Here is a 22,493-nt window from a genome sequence, read left to right as displayed (position 1 = left end):
AAAAATCAGAAAAAAGAGATCCCCACACTGTAGTAGTAGCTCCTAGGAAATTTAATTGAGCAACGTTTCGATCTAACACAAACACATTCAGCATTCAGGTTCATGGTTCCAAGAGTATGAATCCTAATGACTTTAGTGATCACCTGACTTTTCAATTCTAACACCACCATGAGGTTGACATGTTATATTGAGTGAAATGTCACAACAACTATTGGATGGATTGCGATGACATTTGGTACAGATTGTCACCCCTTCACTTTCCATCTAGTGTCTTCACCAGGTCAAAATTATAACTTGTTAATACTTTGGTTTCTGACGAAATATCTGCAAAACTGACATTCCCATCAGCCTCAGCTGTACTTCGTGTTTAGTGCTAATTAGCAAATGCTAGCATGCTGACATGCTAGACTAAGATGGTGAACAACATGGTAAACATTATACCTGCTAAACATCAGGTATGTCATTGTGAGCACATAAGTATTAATAGCATTTACCTAAAAGCACTGCTCAAGTACAGTCCACACAAAACACATGATTGTAGATTGTCTGGTTATTGATACGATTGTGTGTGTGTGCAGTGCTGCAGTTAGCATGTGTGTTTTTAAAGGCCAATCCTGACGATTTGGACTGAATCTGCAGGCAGCAAATATTCAGTTTAAAATTCTATGTTTTTATGCCCCTACATGTATTAGTGTCGGGGTAAGAAAGCACTTAAAACTATGTTGTTGTCAGTGGCGGCTGGTGACTCAAAAAACTGGGGAGGACAGGAGGAAAAACAAACCATGGCATCATGTTATTTTACACTAATTGGCTACTTTCTTATGTTCAAGTTATGTTATGTTCTTATGTTCAAATGCAGGGCCATGCAGAGACCTTTAGAGGGGCAGGAATTCAGAGTTAAAAGGGGGCACATAGAACAAGATTTTAAAACACCATTAACCAACATAATTTATAGCATAACCTGTTGAATTGTAGCAACCTACATTCACATCTAACAAGGCTATTTCTTTAAAGACATTTAGCATATACATATTGTTTCTAAACAGAGAAGCATCATTTTAGCCGTGGAGTGGTTCACGTGTGTCATTTTACCAACAAAGTTAAACAAAGTGAACTTCAAATTTATAGCATTGTTCTATTGTGATGAAAGTTTTATGTTCTCATCAAAAACAAACAACATATCACATGATTTACATGTGTTTCCTATGTATTTTCTTAGTATACAAAAATATATTAAGTACCACAAAGCTGATAATCTGATACAGGTACAGATCAGTGCTGAATACAAGAAAGACTGAACACTAAAAATATCCACAGATCTAAAAGTGAAGCTTCACATCAAAAAGTATTAATGCATGTATCAAATACATGACTTATACACTCTTACCTGTATGAGCCAACATTAAAAAAATAGCCTACAAAGCAGACATGTTAACACTGTTGTTATTCTAGTTACTTTTAGTATTTAAAAAGTCCTAATTCTGGTTACTTTAAGCTTATTACTCAATATACAGCTCAGCTTAAAAATGAACAATGAAGACACTGTCACAAGCAAGCAGCCAGACCTCCTGCACACTCATTCACAAATCACACAACATCAACAGGTGACTGAACAACCACTCAATTAAAAACTGGATTGATTCCAAATGAATCAGGCTCTTTCCATGTCTAAACAGCTCACTGTAACTCTTCAACAGGAAAACTACTTACAGCACATTATATGATCTCTGCTGCGATCTTGTTAAGGAGAGAAATTCACACAACAGCCACAGAGACACCAGAGAAGAAATTAGTAACCAAAGAGACAGAGAGGACTTCATGAAGATGTACAGTCCTTCAGAGCTGCTACAACAATGTATGTTTATGGAGTGGACAAAATGTTAGGAACACCATTCAATATAATGCACCCCAGTACACCACCACCCACTAGGACCTCAATAATAAACATATAGTAGAATTATCACCTTTCTGACAATTTCAACAAAAACTGTGTAAGCTTCGTAAAAGTAGAATTTATGGCAGAACTGTTGTACTGGATTGCATTAGATTGCACAGGTGTGCCTAATAAAGTGGCTGGTGAGTGTGTATTACAGATATTTCTCTCAGATAAAACTGATGATAACACACACAACATATTGTTTGGCTACCTCCAACTGTCACAGTACATTCATTGGTTTTTGTCTTTTCTTATATAAAAAACTTCTTTGTTTTAATTTAAACTGTATTTTCCCAAATCAGTCATTGAAACCATATATACTGCTTCTATCTAAATAAAGACAATGTCCCATTCATATTCCACTGTTGTACTCAACTGTCCTTGCACCATATGTAATATGAATATAAAATATGCTTCAGAACTGACATGACAAATTCTTTCCACAAAACATGGGAAACTTACTTATTCAGAATGACTAGACTGAAATCAAATGAAAAGTCTCTGTAATCATTAAATAATTATCTGAAAGCAATGCCCAAAGTTATTAGGTTAAAGTGGATTTACAGTGTTTGGGATGAACACACTTTCTCTCATGAAGTGCCATGCAGTGGAAATGTCAGATCCAAGCCTCTTTATATACAGTCTATCATCCAAGCACAGTAAATGTACCCCTCCCCCAGGTTGCCATCACGGACAATGTAACCCCCACCCACCCCCACACAGGTCACAGGAGAGCTGAGGAGACTCCATTCCAGCAAGGCCTCTGGCCCGGATAGGGTGTGCCCAAGAATGACTAAGGCCTGTGCTCTCAAACTGGGGGAGCTCCTTCAGCATGTTTTCAACCTGATCCTGCAACCAGGGAGTGTCTCTGTACTATGCAAGACACTGTGTCTCATCTCAGTTCTAAAGGAGACACAACTCAATGTGCTGAATGACTTCAGGACAGTTGCCCTGAGGTCACATATAATGAAGGCCTTGAAACGGCTATTGCTCCATCAAGGTGGGTATGGAAGATACCATCTGCTACATCAGGCTTACTTTCAAGGGTACAAGGGGAGTGGTGCTGTGAGGATCACATTCTTTGATTTTTCCAGCGCCTTCAACACCATCCAGTCTCTCCTGCTGAGAGACAACAGAGTTGAGGGTGGACTCGCACCTGGTGACCTGGATCATGGACTTTCTCACAAGGAGACCACAGTATGTCAGATTGAGGGACTGCTCCTCTGAGACTTTGGTCAGTAGCACTGATGCACCACAGGGGACTGTGCTTTCAAGCACAGCTCTGAGTCATGCCACATGCAGAAGTTCTCAGATGATACTGCGATTGTGGGGTGTATTAGTGGTGGACAGGAGGGGGGAGTACAGGAGCCTGGTGGAGGACTTTGTGACTTGGTGCAGGTCGAACTATCTGCAGCTGAACACCTCCAAGACCAAAGAGATGGTGGTGGACTTCCGGAGGACCAGGCCCCATCTCCAACCAGTCTCCATTGAGGGGGTAGATGTGGAGGTGGTCAACACCTACAAGTACCTGAGGCTGCAGCTGGAAGATAGACTGGACTGGTCAGCAAACACTGACACTCTTTACAGGAAGGGGCAGAGCCGGCTCTATTCCCTGAGGAGTCCTTCAACATCTGTAGGAAACTTCTGCTGATGTTTTACAAGTTGGTTGTTGCCAGCATTTTCTTCTATGCTGTGATGTGCTGGGGAGGCAGCATTAAGAGGAGGGATGCTGTGTGGCTGGAAAGACTGGTGAGGAGAGCTGCCTCTGTAGTTGGCACGAAGCTGGATTCCCTTATGTCAGCAGCAGAGAGAAGGTTTTCCGTCATGGACAACGCCCTCCACCCTCTGCACAGCACATTCACCGGGCAGAGGATTGTGTTCAGTGGCAGACTGCTGTCTCAGTCCTGCTCAACAGACAAACTAAGGAACTCTGTTGTCTCCCAGGCCACACAGCTATTCAACTACTCCCAGCGATGGCAGGGTGAAATTGAAATTAACTGATTGACTATCAGGTGTGATGCTGCCTCTCCGTTGCTACCGATGCTCACCTGCATTGTCATTAGGCTGCTGGACTGTCGGTTACTGGCTATGTGAGCCCTATGCACAGCTTGTATTTGTATTCTATATATTTATCTCTAATTTGTATTTTGTATTATTTACAATAGTTGTTAATCTTGCACTGTTACTCACCTTGCATCTCCATTGGCACATAGTCTATCATAGTGACAGCTCTCTGTAGTAATTCTGGTGACTAGACTATCACTTCCCAGCTGTTTTTATTCTTCTGTGTATTCATGTTTTGGATGTGCTGTTTAAGTTACTGGATGCCTAAATTTCCTTAGAGATCAATACAGTTTCTATCTATTTACCTAAATGTAAATGTGGCCATCTAGTGGAAAAGTTGCCTGTGTGTCACTGGTATGGATACTTAAAAGATTGAAGCTGCTGATGTCCAAAACTTTATTTATTTTTACAGAAAAGATTCACAATTATTCAGCCATCCATCCAGAACGTGATTCTTGTCAGTGCAGACAAGCCTTTGAAACAGCCTTCAAACTTTTCTCCGTTTCTCAGGAAAATAATACCTGCAAGGAGCCTCATTTAAGTGTCTCAATAGAATCAGTTCAGGTTAAAGGTCTCCCAACTTGCAGTTTCAATCAATATGAGGAGTAATATTGATCAACTGAACAACAAATCAAACTGCATCCTATCAGATGTGGAAGGCAATGACTTATTCAGTAACTCTGTGTTTCATAAAAAGTCCAGTATGTGTCAGATGGATCAGCATACCCTCCATCCTGTTTGTCTCCATTACACATGACCGCTGGCACAGTGCGGACATGAAGCTACACCTTCTTCGGTACATTAGTGATGATGGGTTTGGGGCGTGTCTTAAAGATCAGCTTCCGCTTGATGAGGGCAGACACAGAGTAAGAGGTGGAAGTGGATCCTTGCTGGTCCATTTCCATGGATACCTGGGAGGCATCATTGTTGTCATGGCTGCCCATGGTGTCTCGTGAATGGCTGGAATGCTTGGTGAGGACAGCAAAGGGTTTCTCCAGTTTGACTTGCTTCCCATACAGAATGTGATGCCCTACGATCAACACCGGCACCCCCTGGTGGAGGGAGGAGGGAAGAGCGGCTGATTAAAGTGAGACGAGAATAACAGAAAAGGATTGGCCTTAAGGTATTAAGACATGTCTCCTGATCCACAGAATGGCCAGGAGGGTCTTGGAATTTTAAACACTGCACAGTGTTGAACACTCACTGAATGATGAGTAATCAGTACTAGACAAGTCTATTTGAGAATATAAAGCTATTCTAATGATCTACATGTGAGGAAATGCACTCAGATACAGATACAGTACCTGTACTCCACTACTCAGTATAATAAGTGCAGCCACATTAAAAGCAATATTACATCAACAAACACAGTAAAAGTGGTAGCATTCACAGGCAAATAACATTGCTTACACTCTGTGATCAGAGGTGTGCTCAGAGGTTCTTACACACAGCAAGGCTTCACACAAGATCTAGTGTCTTTAAAAAATAAATATCCGCCATCTATGGTGGCCCTGAGGTGCAAAACACGACATTTCAGGAAAAGTAAACAACAACATTTCATTTCAACACATTTCAGAAAACAAAATGAAATTTTGGAAAACACAACATTTCACATTCATTGTGATTTGTGAAATGTTGTTGTGTTTTTGCACCTCAGGGCCACCGTAACAGAACAGGGACAATATATTGTATGCCCATTTATAGAAAACACTATATAGACAGATAAATACTAGATATAGACAGATAAATACTGGAGCTGAAATGGTTGTCAACTTTCTGTTGACAAGTGGGTCAACAGAAAGTTAATGAACTATTTGATTAATTGTTTTTTGTGGTCCTTTGGTTTTAGCAAATACAAAACAAGCAGTCCAAAATGACATAATTATGTTAGTGCACATCAAAACAGCTCAAGTACTACAGCTAATTCTTTACTATTGTAATGTCATGTCCTGATCCTGATGAAAGACACCACACTGTTTTTTTTTTTTTGTTGCATGTACATTATTTCTGTGCATGCAATGACCAGCCCGGGTTCTATCGAAGAACTTACTTAGTTTAGTTTTAGTTTGGTACCTGTGTGCTTTTCAGTCTGTTGCTTACCTCTGTTGTGTACAGCAGGTCTCCCATCACATTTCCTGCCAGACCAGAGTTGTGTCTGGACACCATCTCTCCCTGCAGCTCCACCAGCAGCCACTCTGGAGGACTGCTACCGTCCACACTGCCTCTACAGGAGCACACACACACACACGTCAGCTAAAGATACCTGGATAGACTTCATTATAACAATCCATGTTTTTATAATATTAGAATGCCAAAACTGTTGGAGTAGGGGGAGCACCCCTCCTTACTCCCTTATATCCCTTAACACCAAACTCCACTCAAAAATTTCCTTCTAAAATGTATACTGCCAATATTAGTAAATATATATAGTGTGTAGAATATAACTCAACTTTTTATAATCTCCAGGAACTACTTTTCAATTCAGCGTGTATTCACTTTCCCTCTTGTAAATAAAATGTACATCTGATTACCCCATTAATTCCACTAACATCAAATCACAGCGTTTTGTCCCTGTGATTTACACTTAATTAGTGTTATCTAGCCAAATAACATATTCACTGTAAGTTACTGTTCTCAGTAATACTCAGATCTTTCATTAAAAGTATGAATACCATAACGTAACAATACTTCATTACAAGTATAAATCCTGCGTTAAAAATCCTACTTAAAGAAAATTCGTTCTTTTTCTTTAGTACTTTAAGTAAATTTAGCAGGTAATACTTCTATTTTTACTTTTAAATGCAGGATTTTCTTTTCGATCTTAGTATTTGAAGTATGTATCTTCCAACACTGCAGGTCACAGAGTCTGATGACTCACCAAGTACGGTGTAACACCGACAAATACTAGCTAGTAGGTAAACTAACGTTACTGTTAACTTTAGTTCACCGTTCTTACCTTATGACTATTTGAACCATTGTCCAATCAGATAGCGAGGACACGCCGTTACAGTGACATTAACCAAAGAAAAAGGCAGATAAATTATGGAAGCCTTTACATTAAAAATATTCACAACAACACGCAGAGTTATCTTTTATAAAAAGAACAGACGCCGTTCGGTCACTGCTCATATTTGGATAATATTTCCCGCCAGCTGAGCGTGCTGTCAGTGTGATGACGTATTTCCGTTTTTTTTCAATCATTACCGGTTCAAAGGTCCTCAACGTGGCTCCCGATGTTTTCCAGCGTGTGGAGTTATTAGCAAAGAAAGTTGAGAGTGTGAAGTAAAACAACAGGTAAATGTCATTATTTAGTGACAGTACATACTTCATAGCTTAAATGAATTGTTAAACCTACAGCCTGTTTTCTGTTAGACATTCAGGAATGTAATGTGTTAGGTGTTTTGTATGCTAACAGACAGCACATTCACGTGTCTGCCCATTGTAGATAACCTGCCTGCTTGTGTTTTCACTTCTTAGTAAAAATGGGCGAGTTCAAGGTGCACCGGGTTCGGTTCTTCGACTACATGCCCAGTGCTATCCGGGCCATGGCGCTCAGCAGCCGCAGTGAGCGGCTGGCTCTGGCCCGGGCTGACGGAGCTCTGGAGATCTTCAACTTCGCTGACAACTACTTCCAAGAAAAGGTAAGAACCTCAGAGGAAGTTTAGATATTCTAGTCCTCTGGTGAACTCAATACGCTGTATAAATAACTGAACAGCACACCATGATGTAAATGTTTTTGTGTTGTATTTTGTTGGAACTAGCAGAGGTGCAACTAACGATTCTTTTCAAATGATGAGTCAATAAAACGTCAGAATGATGTGAAATATCCATCAAAATGTCCTGAAGTCCAAGATGATGTCATTTACGTTGTTGTTTTGATGACAGTCCAAAACCCAAAGAAATACAATTTATTATAATGAAAGAGGAGGAAAAACAGCAAAGTCTCACACTTGAGAAGCTGGAATTGGAGAAAGTTTCAAATGTTTGGTATAGATAGATGATATCAAATTGATTATCTACACAATTATTTTTCTATTATTAACTATAACAATGAATTGTAGTATAAGAAGAAAGCCTTAGTAATAAGTTGACTATATTATATTTACATAGTATTATACAGCACTAGTCAAAAGTTTGGCCACAACCTCCCATTCCCTTAAATAAGAAAGTGTCTTCAAACTTTTTTGATTGATACTATATAATACTTAATGTAATAGCAAACACTCCTAATTTAATAAGATAGTGGCTTCTTGTTGGGTTATGAATATGCTGCAGAGAGTGGTCATTGTGCACATGCTTCGACAGATAAGCATGGCAACTCTAAAGTGCTTGTTTTTTTTATTTTTTCTTCCAGTGTAATGTGGCATAACATTGTCTTGGCACAAGGACTGGATTTTATAGGCTATATGTCAGATACTTATAATGGGAGGTTAGATGTGTGGTAATAACTTCCAGACTTGTTTTGACTCTGATGCACAGCTGATACCAGGACAGGACGGCAGGGCTGTTGAGGCTCTGTGCTGGGTGGGTCAACGGCTCTTTAGTGCTGGTTTGAACGGAGAGATCACAGAGTATGACCTGGAGAACCTGAGGCCCAAGTACAGTGTGGAGGCCTATGGAGGACCAATCTGGACTATCAGTAGCAACAGCCAGGGGACACTGCTAGCGGTCAGTCAACACCTTGTGGATATTATGTTTACACCTCATGCTGAAAGTTTTTCCACCCAGGTGTATGTTCCAGGGGTAGAATTGATATACATATAGCCTTCTGCTTTGGTTGTTTGATAAATGAATGTTTTGTGTGTCAGGCTGGTTGTGAGGATGGGACGGTGAAGATGTTTGAAATACTGGAAGAGAGGATTCAGTTTCAAAGGAACCTCGACAGGCAGAAAGGTAAGAGAACAAGCTGATACGGAGGTATTGTTACTTTTCAAATGACAGGTCTATTCATAAATACATACCTGTCATTTATATGTCCTGTAACATGTTGTTTATTTGAGCTTATGTGACATTTTTGAACAAGAAACTACATTTGTTCATGAAAAACCAGGCTGTATGGTGGCCAGTAGAGACCACTAGTGTTGTCTGAGGAAGACTGTGATCCAAGGTAATTATGGTCCCTGTCTGTGGCTCTCAGTGACACGCAGTCTTTGATTTCCTTTCATGTGATCTTCTAGGTCGTATCATATCTCTGTCCTGGCATCCCTCTGGCACATTGATAGCTGCTGGCATGATGGACATGATCAGAATCTTTGATGCTGAGACAGGTAAGCAGATACAACTCGACACAGAAGTGATTTTCACAATAAACACAGAGCCCACCATCAGTTAAAATCTTCAAATGTAACATGAGAAGATGAGTCTGGTGTCTTGTTTTTTCTCCATTGATATGATTGTGACTCCTCAGTGCCTCTTTGTCTGTGCTGAGTTCAGGTCACGCCACACACAGACTGCTGGTGGAGAGGGGCATCGGAGCGTCTAAGAGCAGAGAGGTGGTGGTGTGGAGCGTTGTCTTCCTGTCTGACCACACCATTGTCAGCGGTGATTCTGCAGGAAAGGTCCAGATGTGGGATGGACTCACAGGAACGCTGGTCCGAACTCACCTGGTCACCAAATGGGACGTGCTGGCTTTGGCTGTTTCACAGGTACATGTGTAACCAATGATGAGGACACATTACACACCCTCTAGACTGAAGCCAGGTTTACACTCACATGATAAATATTTCAAATGGTTAACAGGACGGGAGCAGTCTGGTAGCTGGGACATCAGAGGGTACTGTGGTCCAATTCCAGTTCATCTCCTCCATTGTGGGCCAGCAGGACAAGGAATGGGTCCGAACCAGGACCTTTAAAAATCACTCACATGATGTGAGGGCGCTCGCCCACACCGAGACCGCTGTGGTTTCTGGAGGTCAGTGTTTAATCTGCTGCTGTGGTCGGAATCATATAGGTATATGTTGTGTAGGGGTGAGGTTACACATTCACTGAAACTGCTGGAAGAGATGCTTGTTTGGTAATAAAGTCATACTTATTACCTCATTCCTCATTTTTATTTTGCTTTGGACTAAAGTGCTGTCTTATGAGAGAAGCTTTGCCTGTTATTCACCGCAGTCCAGTGTGAAACAGCAAGATTTTCATACATGCTAATGTTATGAATATAATAATCAGAATGGGTCTTAATGTGCTCTTAACCTGTGCAAACAGCTGAAATGTCATGCTGATGTTGCTATTTTGTTTTTTATGCCAATGTTGCTTTTTTATTTTTTATACTATCATTACTTTGTAGTATTTATGCTAACATTACTTTTTAGTTTTATGCTAACATTACTTTTTAGTTTTTATGCTAACATTACTTTTTAGTTTTATGCTAACATTACTTTTTAGTTTTTATGCTAACATTACTTTTTAGTTTTATGCTAACATTATTTGTGTGAGGGGGACGTCTGTGCTGCTGGTTTGGGATTCTCACAGCTCATTTTTCATCACCTGTAGAGATATTGTGCAATGTAAAAAATCTCCTATTGCATCAAACATACAGTTGGGTCCAAAAGTCTGAGAACACTAGTCAAGATTTGATCCATTCAGTCTGATAACATTCGGAAAGTCTAAAAGAGCCATAAGATAAAATTATTTTATCCCCATTCAAGTTAGCAGCTAACAGCTAACCAGTAGTTAGCCCACTTAGCCAGCAGAAGTCTCTAGTGTGCACATGTGCAGTACGCATTCATCCAGCCAGTGTGGGAATGTCAAACCTGACACCAGATTAAAAACTCTGTATACTGTGAAATACAGAGAGATTTATCTGGCAGGGAGGCTTGATCAGTATTGTGTGAAGTTGTTTGGCAAGGACTTAAATGTAACGGACGTTTATTTCTATGTAAAAGTTCCACACTGTAGGTTTAACAATTTTTTTTTTAAATATTTTTTGGGGGAGATTTTATGTCTTTATTATAAGGACAATGGAGTGATGCCAGGAATTGAAGGGAGAGAGTGATGGGGGGTGACATGCAACAAAGGTCTGCAGCAGGATTTGAACCGCAGACGTGCAGTTATATGGCGTGTGTCTTAACCAGTAGGCTACCAGGGCGCGCCCAGGTTTAATAATTTGAGTGAATAGTAGAATCTTTGAAAAGTGTAGATGAATTTCATAATATCTCAGTATTTGGTATGTCCTCTTTTGCTGTAATGACAGCATGCACTTGAGCTGGCATGGACTCCATGAATTAAAACCTGATGACCCCTGTTATCACAACATGATTTGACAATGTTTCAAAGAGGTTTTTGTGATGTCACAGAATGATCGTGCTTAGGATACAACTGATCCAGTTTCTGCAAAGTGTGTTAGAGTCTCATGCTCTGCCCCCCTTAGAAACCTTTAGTCTAGCCATGATTTGACGCTGAGAAAGCCCCTCTTTGCTTAGAATAACAATTTGACTTCTGACACTTTCACTTAATCCTGATGCCATGTTTCCACTAACACAATGCTACTTAGTAAGCAATGATCTGCTGGAAAGGTGAGGTACAGCCATATTTATAACAGGTGAACACTGGCTGCAAGTTGAGTCACTTGAATGAGCCTCTGATGAGTCGATCAAATGCACCTGAGTGTCATCTGAATGCAGGAAGAAATACAACTCAAGAAATCTGACCTTTTCTATAAATGGCACAAATTTGCTTAAATTTGATTGCTGACCTAGAAATAGTACAGAATCTTAAATATTTCCTCTTCATTTTCCATGTCATAACTTCTTGTCTTTATTAAATGTTTCTGATTCCTCAAACTTTCTGATTATTTCCAGGTTTACGTGAAAATATTAGAGATTTTCAATGTGGTCTCTCAGACTTTTGGACCCTACTGTATTTTAAATGTGAACTTGTCATATGAAAAGATGCTGATGTTTTGGCATTTTAATCCTGGCAGGTATGGACACCCAGCTGGTAGTGCGACCACTGCTGGACAAGGTAGAGAAGAACACTCAGGAGTCAGCCCTACGCAAAATAGCGTTCCCACATGTGAGTACACAATCAACACAATGAAACCTCTCACAGCCTATCACGAGTTGAAGAAGACTTTTTTGGAAAATCATATTTTTATGTAGTGGCCAATATGCAAATTGGCAGCCACTGTATATCATTGGTGTCGATGCTTACGTCTGACTGCCTGCCTGCCTGTCTCTCTATGTAGAGGAGTCTGGTTTGTTGTGCAAAGAAAGCAGGACTGCTGCTCTTCCAGTTCCCTGATCATTTAGAGCTGTGGAGACTAGGGGAGAGTGAAGGGCACGGTAAAAAAACACACACACACGCAATAATGTACAGTAAAAGTGATGGTGATGACAGAAAATGCGTCTAATGAAAGTGTTGATACAGTGTAATTGTGTTTGTTATCAGGAAAGCCTGGTGACAGTCTACCTGTAAAGAGGAAACCAGAGAAACTGATCCAGCTGAAGAGGAAGGTGTGTACTGATGTTTGTATCTTTGTTTTACATGAGAGAGAAACTGACATCTGTATGGCTCAGTTGGAGCTGAACTCTCAGATGGGTAAAAAGGTTATTTTCAGTGAAAAGGTGTAGAGTGTATGTGTGTAATGTATGACCATGACAGCCATATTAGAAATCCATATCGCTTGGTTATTTATGTGCTTCTCTAAGTGGGAATTGCTCATTTTGCCACAGATAAATCTTCATTTTTGTTTGATGTCAGAGCTTATCACTACACGCTACCTGCCCAGCACCAAACAGCAAATAAAGTTATCAACTAGCTTGTTGCACGTGGTCATCTCTGTCAGCTGTGTAAATAAGGCATATAGTGCCTCAAAATACATCTAAAAAAGGAGTGACTAGCGTCTCTGATCAGGTTAGATAGATATTTATTATTTGCAGACATCCATATATATATATATCTATATAATCTGTCAGGTGACCTCACTGCTTTGTTTGTTGAGTTTTGAGGACATTTAAAGAAAGTGCTCGTGTGGTGACGTCTGCAGGGAGAAGATCACATCTGCTGCAGTGCTTTGTCTCCATGTGGAGGCTGGTTGGCTTATGCTACCGTCTCCAGCGTCCGTCTCTACAGGTTACAGTTCAACAACAACAACATCAGCATCACAAAGGTGGGGCCCCTCGACACTGACAACACAACACTCAGCAGCTCACTCACTGTTTTTAAGTCTGTTTGGAGTATGAGCTAAATGTAAAATAAATTCAGTAAATGTTTGGTATGTGGAATAATAGAATGTTTGTAATGTCCTTCCTCCTCCTCCTCCCTCCAGGTGTCCAAACTACCCAAGATCCTTCACTCAGCCCACCGGCTCTGCTTCTCCTCTGACTCCTCCAAACTCTTTGCTTCCTCCAGCCATTCTTCAGTCATTGTTGTTGCCCTCAGCCAGTCAGAGTGCAAATACCTCCACACCCTCAAACCAAAGTCAGGTGAGTCTGGGTTCAGGGTCCTGCCTGTTAATAGAGCTTTCTGGAATATTGAGAGAAGCACAATCCTATGTAAGGCAACCACGCACCCAGTAAGCAACTTACATCCACCCCATCGACGTGAAATGTAGAGAGTCTGACATGCACATGCAGTAATGAGTAATAAACCTGACACTGCTGGACAGTTTTTGATGGTGAACACAGTTGTGACAGATTTCAGGTCATCAGGCAGTTTGTTCTAGACTACTGGACCAAAGAAACTAACAGCATCCTAACCAGATCTGGATCATACCATCACTTGATGACCTCTGGGGTCTGTCACATTGTAGTCTGTGAGAAGTTCAGACATGTACAGGGGAGCCAAACCATCCAGGGCTTGGAACAACTGTAAGAAGTTGACTCTGTATTGCAGTGGAAGCCAATGAAATGATTTAAGCACCACAGCACAAATATGTTTATAGTGCATAACCAGTATGGTGTGTGTTTGTGTGTGATGTCCAGGCTCCAGACAGCCAGTCCACCTGCTGTTTGCCAGTGAGGATGGTAAGTGGCTGGCTACAGCCAACACCGACTGTGAGATCCACGTCTACAACCTTCACAAGCTAAAGGTGAACTGAGACTTGACTTTTGTTTTCTATACATATGATATGTTGATGATAACGTTGCACGTGTTCTGTCCTAAATGCCGCTTAAACTGTGAGATTAAGTGTCTCTGTATGTCTCTATGTGTATAGCTTCACTGTACAGTTCCAGTGTACAGCTCCTGTCCCACTGCTATAGCCATCCACCCAACAACCAGCAACCTCGTCATGGTGCATGCTGACCAGCAGGTAAACACTGCGACAGGCGTTGTCTTATAATAAACTGCCAGTCACCTGCTCTGTTGGTGTTTCAGTTTGTGTTCTCCACACCTAGTTGTGTTTATAAATGAAAGAAAGCACAGTTAAACTTTCTCAAAGATGATAATGAGATATTGTTCTTACAGTTTGTGTTTTCTGTCCTCTGTGCGCGTGCTGCAGATCTTTGAGTTCTCCCTGGTGCAGAAGGAGTACACAGAGTGGAGTCGGAAGCTGCAGAAACAAGGACTGCACCCTCTGTGGGTGGAGAGGGACACACCCGTCACCCATGTCACCTTCAATCCTAAAAACCCAGCTCACATCATTTTGCACGACATGTTCATGTTCTGCATCCTTGACCAGAGTCTGGTATGTTTAAACTGATAACTGTCTGCCTGTCCTGAATGACTGAAATGTTTGCTTTATTGCTGTCATACGCATTTAGTTTTAAAAAGAGGGATGTTTATGAGGGTTAAATCATAGTGTAGTTACATTTTTGTGTCTTGTTCCACATGCAGCCCCTCCCTGAAGCAAAGACTCTGCTCTACAATCAGATGACACTGAGGAGTCTTCCTGAGCCAGAGAGGATCAAACACAACCACGCCTTCAAGATATGCAAGAACTTCCAGGTACCATCATCATATTGAGCACTGTGGAGCTCCACTTTATCTGCTGCACTGCTTCATTGTCAATTTTCTGGTTTAAATGTTGTATTAGAGGAATATTATTGGCTTAGGTGTCCTAAAACTGTGATTCCCAACCAGGGGTACTCATGCAGTTGCCAGGGGGTATGTGGAAAGTAATGTATAAATAGTTGAAATTGTTAGATAAAAGTAATGTTGGGAACCACTGTCATAAAACATAAATGTATAGCATTTTGAGGATGGAATGCTTCTCACTGTTTTCATACAGCTGGACAGAAAAAGTACAAGAATTGTTAATAGTATTTGAACATTTGTCATGAATAATTGTAGGAATGTGCATGGGTTTTTTTTTGGCTATGTAAAGGTACACTATATTAAATTTTCACTATCACACCAGTATAGACTGTTAAATCTCTGCTTAGATAAATATGTATTTATTTTTTTCTTCTGAAGTCCTGCTGATGTTTTATGTCGTTAACCTGATATTTTGTCCCACAGCACCTCATGTGTGTGAGTTTACTGGAGGACCATTCTCTGGTTGTGGTGGAGCGCCCCCTGCTGGAAATTATGTCTCAGCTGCCTGCTGCTGTCCGACAGAAGAAGTTTGCCACATAAAGGAATTAAAACCAGGTTTTCCTGAAAGTGTCTCAGCCCAGATGTTCATGTCAGATCACAAGAGAGGAGTTTGAACTAGTCGGAGCTTCTACATCCAAAATCATTTTCAACAAATGTTAATATGTCACCACTTTGTAAAGAATGTTTTGTTACATTAATAAATAGAACTATTTACAGTCATTCCTATTTGACTGAGAAGTGTGCTGCTTTTGTTGATTTTAGAATTAATATTTTTAATTGTTGCCCTGTAATCTGCTCTCAGGCCAGAAAATAGGACAGAATTTCATAAACTGTCTGCCAGCTCCTCTAAACGAGGCTGTGGATGTCTTTGTGTCAGTTCAGCAAACTGTGGAAGAACAGATGATAAAGTCTGTGTGTGTGTGTGTGTGTGTGTGTGTGTGTGTGTGTTCAGATCACCATGAACTGAACAAAACATTAAACATCAAATTTACAACATTCCAAACAATAAACAGTCAATTAGTTTCACTTCACTGATTAGTAGAACAAGTTGGCAACACGTGATGGTGCATTATATTATGGGCTATGTTTATATATGACAGATTTAACTTTCTGTGATGTAGATTAAAGATGATGAGCTGTTAGTAGAGATAACAATCATATCTTATGTACTGTACTGTAGATGACAAATGGTAAAGTGCAACTTTATGAACCAGGAAGGGAGAAAAGAAACTGATAATACCCTCCCCCTTTTCAGACACCACACCCTCCATTCATTTTTTTTGTACAGGCCCTGGAACCTTCACAGCAACATCTGCACACTCTTTGCACAAATGCTTTTTGTCCCAAAATAAATTCTATCCAATCTGCGTGCAATCTTTGAAATTATTTCCAATCATCAATTCACAAACTGAAAATCATCTGAACTCTTTTGATCCCACTCTGTTGTCCAGCAGAAGTCGTCTGTGTCTGACTCAACTGCTGCTGCTTCCTGTCATCTGTGGTACAGCTGCTGTTCTGACAGCAGGGAGTGCTGTGATACCTAATATACTACTAACTAGCTTTCATGTAGTCAGCAGGTGGTGGTGTTTTAATGTGGAATTTAAGTTAGAATTTTATAGAATCTAAAACTAAATGCTGTATTTGTCTTTTTTTTTTTGACAGTGAAAATAAGAGCATCCAGGTTCAGTGGTTTGGAGAAACACTCTGATTTCACCTTCCTGCTGCTTTCAAAAACTTCTTCCATTGACTGATATGTAAAGCAGCACACCTTTCAAAGACTACACTGAAAATAGTTTGAAGCCAAAAATATTTATATATCGAAAGGAAACTATTACACTCCATTCAAATGTTTGGAAACAGAACTATAAATAAGGGCCTGTTTTGAATGAAATAGTAACTATGCAAACTAAGATTAGACAAGATTTGTTATTTGATATAGATAAAAAAAAATCCATTTACAAGAAATAAATAACATTTGAGTTCTCCTAACTGTATGTCAGTCATGCAGTAATATGACTGACAAATTAAAGGAACAACTTGAATAAATGAGTGTTGAACTAAACATGACAAATGCACATATTTCCATAGAGGTTACATGAGCTCACTGAATGGGTTTGATGAGTATGAACATGTTGTGAATCATACTGAATGTTGTGGCCTCCACAGTCACCAGATCTCAACCCAACTGATCACCTACGGGAGACTTTGGAGCGTTGGGAAGGATTCTGTTAGAGTTCTGTACATTGGAGAATGTATGACAAGGAGCATTGAAGCTTTTCAGGAGGCTAGTAGTGGAGCAACACCTCACTAAGAATTATGGATCATCACCATCAACATTCCTCATTGGCGGTTTGACCACACAAGCTTTATGTTGGTTGTTCCTTTGAATCGTCACCCATCTATACAAGCCCATGAGCAGATAAAACAGGTAGGGGTCCCCAGAAGGGTTTCTGTTGGAACCCTTCTGACCCCTCAACCTTTACCCTGCTACACGTGGCAGTTTCAACATTTGCTCAAAGGCCCAGAGATCCACAACAATACTCCTGGAACAATACCCAGCCGTAAGCTTTGTAGTAGATGAATCACAGGTGCTACTAATGACATTAATGATGGCTCTATTTTATTAAAATGGTTCAGTAAGCCATAATAGCTACATGGAATTCAGCCATCATTCATTCGTTCGACATGTTGAAATATCGTCATGGGAAAAAGGCCTCAGTTATAAAAACTAAAATAATGGGCCCCTGTAAAAGAGGGGCTACAACAGCTAGGAAGGCAGAACCTGCCTTTGTTGATAATGTACTTTGGTGGTTGAAATTTATTCACAAATTTTCATCAAACAGATGGTGAAGAAATGGAACAGATGATTCATAGCACTGTACCGTGTTGATGTAATGCTGTTAGTAAAGGGTTTGTTCAATACAATGGACTACGTCAACAAACACCATGGATCATTTGTCCACAAGCCCTGAGCAACACTGATTATTTTTAGTATGTATATTCCATTCTTTAGCTGTATCTGAATGCTGATTTTAGCCTCCATCACTTACATTGAAAGCACATTTGAAGGGGATCTTTTAAAAGCCAGTATGAACGGGAGGAATGATTACAGCGTTCGTATGTTCGTATGGACACCTGATTGTTGTTTTAAGACACACTTAAAAAAATTGTGAACATGTCCTTTTATCTATACAAAAGGGCTCTCGGTTTACAGGTCCAAATGAATAGCAACATATTCCTTTACACTCTATTGGCTAGTTGTTCATTGCATAGGAAGCATGATTACCTTTTCACCATTTTGATGGATAAGTAAATCCTATTAGAGTGTCCAAGTTCAAGTGTTCTGTTAATTGCTTGCTTAATAGGTCACATATTCTCCCTGTTATGGCAATAAATCAGTATTCAGACACACTTAACAAAGCATTAATGTATGTGTCAACATTATGTGTTTTATACTTTTGTATTACAGTTTTGAAACTATGTTTCTATTATAGATTTTACTCTTATTTATTTACTATTTTTTATTCCAAATACGGTTTTTACTCTATTTACAGAGAGCAGGCAGGTCTTATCCTTATGAGCAGGCTTGCTAACAGGACTCTATTCTTATTCTTAGTGAGCTATTGTATTACCTGACTAAAGCTGTTAATGCAACAGCAGTGTTTACTTCTCAGTTTCTCTCACCACTATTGACACGATTAGCACATTATTTTTCTTGCTTAGAGACAATTTTCTTGCACTGCAACCTGGATCCAACAAATTCTGAATAAAATACATGAACTCCTATTTCCTGACCACTCCTCAGAAAGACTGAAATGCTTCCCTAACCAGCTAAACATATGTTATGTAATAAAATGACAAACCCACTGACGTCAGTGAACCTGGGACTTGCCCTGGGATTATGGGGTCATAAGGGCAGCTGCTCACTTTGTCCAGTTGATAAAGAAAAGCCTTGAATATAGAAACACACTGAGAATTTGTTTTCCTTTAAAAACCATCTTTTTTTTTTAAATTTATTTTGCTTCAAAGAAGCTGACCTTTTAAGTCTTAGACTTATCAAGTCCCACTGGGACAAAACCAACAAGAGATCCGATACAAATGAATACAAATTTCATCACAGTCACAGGTTTTCCTCATCCATTCATGAGTGTTCTATAGTCTTCAAAAGCTCAAACATTTCACATGCAAAATAAACCAAATAAATAGATTATTCAAATATTATTAGAAGTTAAATTATTATTTTATAAAACTATACAATAGCTATTTTCTCCGATGACAAGGCCATCAATATGAAAACAAATACATGGTAAAATACCCAGTTTACATTACCTGCACTATACAGAGCTGTAAACAAGTCATAATAAAGAGCAAACAGGGCCTATAAAGACCTACAAAACACACATTGTAGATGTATCAATTATGATGTCATCATTATGACAATAAATAGGCCTAAAAAAACAGGCTGATGTGACTTTGACTTTTGAAGCCTCATAAATTACCCCGGGGGTGTCAGCTGTAGAGTGCAGATATATAAAACAGGTCAGATGCCTATCAGGAAGCATGCTAGACCAGTGTTTCCTTTGATCACACTGTAGGACATGACACACCCGAGTTAGACATTCCAGAGAATTAATTGCATTTTAAAACAAACACAACATCAACTATAGCATGCTACTGTAACAGCTGGTCTGGATGGGTCCCCTCTAGGAGGAGGTTCTGGCTCTGACGCAGGTACAGCCCACTGCTACATCTACTCTGATGGGCTTCAGGCGGTATGTTCTATTTTCCTGGTTCTCACAGAGCTCCTTCTCGAGAAACACCCTGCTCTGCACTATGGGGACTGAGTTGAAGTTCTGGCTCTCCACTGGGGCATTGTCCTTGAACACGATGCATCCTGAGCACAGGCACTCGGCCTCGACATAGGTGGAAGGGTAGCGAGCCGTGTTGGTTTTAAGTCTGGAAAGGAATAAGATGTCAGAGTGAGCAGCTGATCTGACTGAGATACATGACATCCAATAAAACCACACTTTCCTGAAAATGCAACTGATTTCTTTGTCAAAAACCTTTTTATTCCTACATCAATAAGAAATCGAATGTGTTTTTGGAGATACAGGATTTTCCCATCAGCACTTTGAATGCTCAAAAATAAAATAACACATTTTCAGACACTTGGCAACTTTCTCAGTGTAGCAAGTGAAGTAGGGCATCATTTGCAGGACACTTCTCATCAGATTGGAACTTAATTACCCTCCAGACACAGGAGGCAAATGCTCCAGGACCCCAAACCTTCAAGGGCCCAAAAGTTCCAGGTTCAAGTGGAGGATCATGCATTATGGATTTTGTCATAATTTTGTGGCCCTCTCCTGCAGTCATAGAAGACCAACTTAGATCATTTACTTAAGTACAAGAAAATACTCCATTACAAGTAAAAGTCCTTGATTCAAAGTCCTATGAAACAGATAAGAGGACTTTGGAGCATCACCGGCTCTTCAGAAAGGTTTGGAAGACTGCAAGTAAACAGGAAAAAAGCTCTCAGATCACCATTAACGAGCAGATAATAAAGTGCAACAGATTACAGAGTGAACAGATGTGACGCAATCATGTCATTCCCGGGGGATGTGTGCCAGCAAAGCAGCGGTCGTAAAGGTGGAGGGGACTCTCCCTTCCCTGCACACAGGCGTGGCGCGTACGAGCTCGTCATCGGCCTCCAATGACTAAAGCCAGCGGAACTAATCACAACTAATAAATAATATGAAGAAGGAGGCGTGAACGCAAACGTTGCACGAGATATGACAGGATTGCAAATATTAATATCACCTGAACAGCTGTGCAATCATTTCACTGACGTGTAATGATGCAGGACAGAGGATGCCTGAGTTTTAATGGCTGCATCATTCCATCATATACATTCAATATAACAAGACGTGCTTTGGTAGCTTTGAAAACTTAAAAAAATATAAGCTTAAGACAAAGTTTTAAGCTTTGTCTTGAAGTGAAGGTGGGATTTTCTTGTTGACGAAGTTCTTTTTTGAAGGTCTCAAAAACACTCCTCATCTCTCTGAGATTTGTTTCTCTCTCTCAACTTTCCAGGACTTCTGATAACACACAGTAAGAATTTTAATCTGTGAGCTCAGAGAATTAAAGTCTGACTGGAAGATCATCTGAACTGCGGAATATCTCAGTAGCATCCCAGTCACTATTTACATCGGATCAGCCAATGGGAAAACCATATATCTCCAAGTTTGGTGATTTTTACAGTTTTGAATAGGTTCATATTTTTTTTAATGGGAAACCATTTGAAAGATGGATTATAGCTCAAAAAAATATACTGGCACACCTTAAACCAAGACAGTGGGTTTTCATGACAGCAGTCCTTTAAAATCAACTCAGTCAGGTGTTACACGTGATCCAATTAAGTCACCTATGTATGTAGTGTCTAAAACGTTTTAAATTTAAAGAAAAACAACGAGACAATGAGGACTTACACGTGTCTCCATGGTGACAGGGACCTGTCGCTGATGAGCTCCTGCGCCTGCTGACGGTAGAGCTCTACCGGGCAGGACGGAGATGAGCCAGGTGTGGCCCGGCGTGAAGGCAACGGGGGCTGCGGGTAGTGCCTACTCAGCTTCCTCCCTGCTGCATCGTCCAGCTCGGTCTCGTTATAGCACCTGCTCTTGCACGTATACACGGGCACGAGAAGAAGCGCGAAGAAGAGAATCTGTGGAGGGAGAGAGAAACAAGAGTTGAGCCCGGTGAAGGGATGGAGGAGGCAGAGCCGCCTGTGCCTGTCTGTGTGTCACTCACCTGTTTCATGTCCATCATGTCTGACTCCTCTTGTCTTGTCTTGACTGTTAACACGCGGGGCTGCTTTGCTTTTTTGCTGCCTTCATGCTTGCGTCTCTACTATTTATGTACCTGGGAAAAAACGGGGAAATAGAAATACTGTTTAGTTCCTCTTCCTAAGTGAAAGTGGGCTGTAGTAGTGGGTGTGCCACACATGTGTTGTCATAGGCATGCATCAGATAGAGCTCAGGCCAGGAATTCTCAACACACACACACACACACACACACACACATGCACGCGCGCACCCACGCACGCACACACACACACACACACACACACACACACACACACACACACACACACACACAAATAAAAAGGTGTGTCATACAAATGACATAATAAATACATTAAGTCATAAAATCTATTCACAATGGTGTTCTCACTCAGGGACAGGATATTTATAGACATGTCAGCTTCCTCACATAAACACAACAGGCTGCATAGATCGATCTGTGGGCTTTCCTAATATCTCTCTTCAGCATCTGTCTCAGTTTACACACTGTCCTCTGTGGTCGACAGCATTTTTCCTTAGTGCTGTCAACGCCATCGGCCTGTGTGCGCTCAAGTGTGTATGTGTGTGTGTGTGTGTGTGTGTGTGTGTGTGTGTGTGTGTGTGTGTGTGTGTGTGTGTGTGTAGGGTTCAGACTTAGTTTAAGGTTAAGGTTAGGTTAA

At 40.5% G+C, this 22,493-nt stretch overlaps 3 protein-coding genes across 3 annotated transcripts; 1 reads left to right on the top strand and 2 right to left on the bottom strand.

Moving 5' to 3' along the window:
* Positions 1-4,382: 4,382 nt before the first annotated feature.
* On the bottom strand, positions 4,383-7,142 carry chtf8 (CTF8, chromosome transmission fidelity factor 8 homolog (S. cerevisiae)). The gene is made up of 3 exons (XM_042412712.1): positions 6,957-7,142; positions 6,101-6,224; positions 4,383-5,052 (listed from the first exon to the last, which is right to left on the bottom strand). The coding sequence occupies exons 1-3, from the start codon at positions 6,974-6,976 to the stop codon at positions 4,783-4,785; spliced, it is 414 nt and encodes a 137-aa protein (XP_042268646.1). The 5' UTR covers positions 6,977-7,142; the 3' UTR covers positions 4,383-4,782.
* A 54-nt stretch (positions 7,143-7,196) lies between these two features.
* Positions 7,197-15,697, top strand: utp4 (UTP4 small subunit processome component). The gene is made up of 17 exons (XM_042412711.1): positions 7,197-7,294; positions 7,478-7,641; positions 8,480-8,668; positions 8,809-8,893; positions 9,178-9,267; positions 9,434-9,645; positions 9,740-9,911; positions 11,922-12,013; positions 12,186-12,282; positions 12,389-12,453; positions 12,987-13,109; positions 13,269-13,425; positions 13,924-14,030; positions 14,157-14,252; positions 14,442-14,627; positions 14,777-14,887; positions 15,401-15,697. Exons 2-17 carry the CDS (start codon positions 7,483-7,485, stop codon positions 15,515-15,517), a joined length of 2,058 nt encoding a protein of 685 aa, XP_042268645.1. The 5' UTR covers positions 7,197-7,294; positions 7,478-7,482; the 3' UTR covers positions 15,518-15,697.
* Positions 15,698-19,020: 3,323 nt separating this feature from the next.
* On the bottom strand, positions 19,021-22,030 carry il17c (interleukin 17c). The gene is made up of 3 exons (XM_042412506.1): positions 21,782-22,030; positions 21,463-21,695; positions 19,021-19,933 (listed from the first exon to the last, which is right to left on the bottom strand). The coding sequence occupies exons 1-3, from the start codon at positions 21,797-21,799 to the stop codon at positions 19,681-19,683; spliced, it is 504 nt and encodes a 167-aa protein (XP_042268440.1). The 5' UTR covers positions 21,800-22,030; the 3' UTR covers positions 19,021-19,680.
* Positions 22,031-22,493: the final 463 nt, after the last annotated feature.

Source organism: Thunnus maccoyii, chromosome 5 (assembly GCF_910596095.1).
Source record: "Thunnus maccoyii chromosome 5, fThuMac1.1, whole genome shotgun sequence".
In the NCBI taxonomy this organism is placed as follows: domain Eukaryota; kingdom Metazoa; phylum Chordata; class Actinopteri; order Scombriformes; family Scombridae; genus Thunnus; species Thunnus maccoyii.
This window is presented reverse-complemented; position numbering and strand designations above follow the sequence as displayed.

Excerpts from the sequence above, each read along its gene's own strand:
- chtf8 (XM_042412712.1), bottom strand. The coding sequence starts at position 6,976 with ATGGTTCAAATAGTCATAAG. Across the intron at positions 6,225-6,956 it reads ATGGTTCAAATAGTCATAAG|AGGCAGTGTGGACGGTAGCA; the intron begins GTAAGAACGGTG and ends GTGCTCCTGTAG. Across the intron at positions 5,053-6,100 it reads ACCTGCTGTACACAACAGAG|GGGGTGCCGGTGTTGATCGT; the intron begins GTAAGCAACAGA and ends TCCCTCCACCAG.
- utp4 (XM_042412711.1), top strand. The coding sequence starts at position 7,483 with ATGGGCGAGTTCAAGGTGCACCGGGTTCGGTTCTTCGACTACATGCCC. Across the intron at positions 13,426-13,923 it reads CACCCTCAAACCAAAGTCAG|GCTCCAGACAGCCAGTCCAC; the intron begins GTGAGTCTGGGT and ends TGTGATGTCCAG. Across the intron at positions 14,888-15,400 it reads AGATATGCAAGAACTTCCAG|CACCTCATGTGTGTGAGTTT; the intron begins GTACCATCATCA and ends TTTGTCCCACAG.
- il17c (XM_042412506.1), bottom strand. Across the intron at positions 19,934-21,462 it reads CTGTCACCATGGAGACACGT|ACTTAAAACCAACACGGCTC; the intron begins GTAAGTCCTCAT and ends ATTCCTTTCCAG.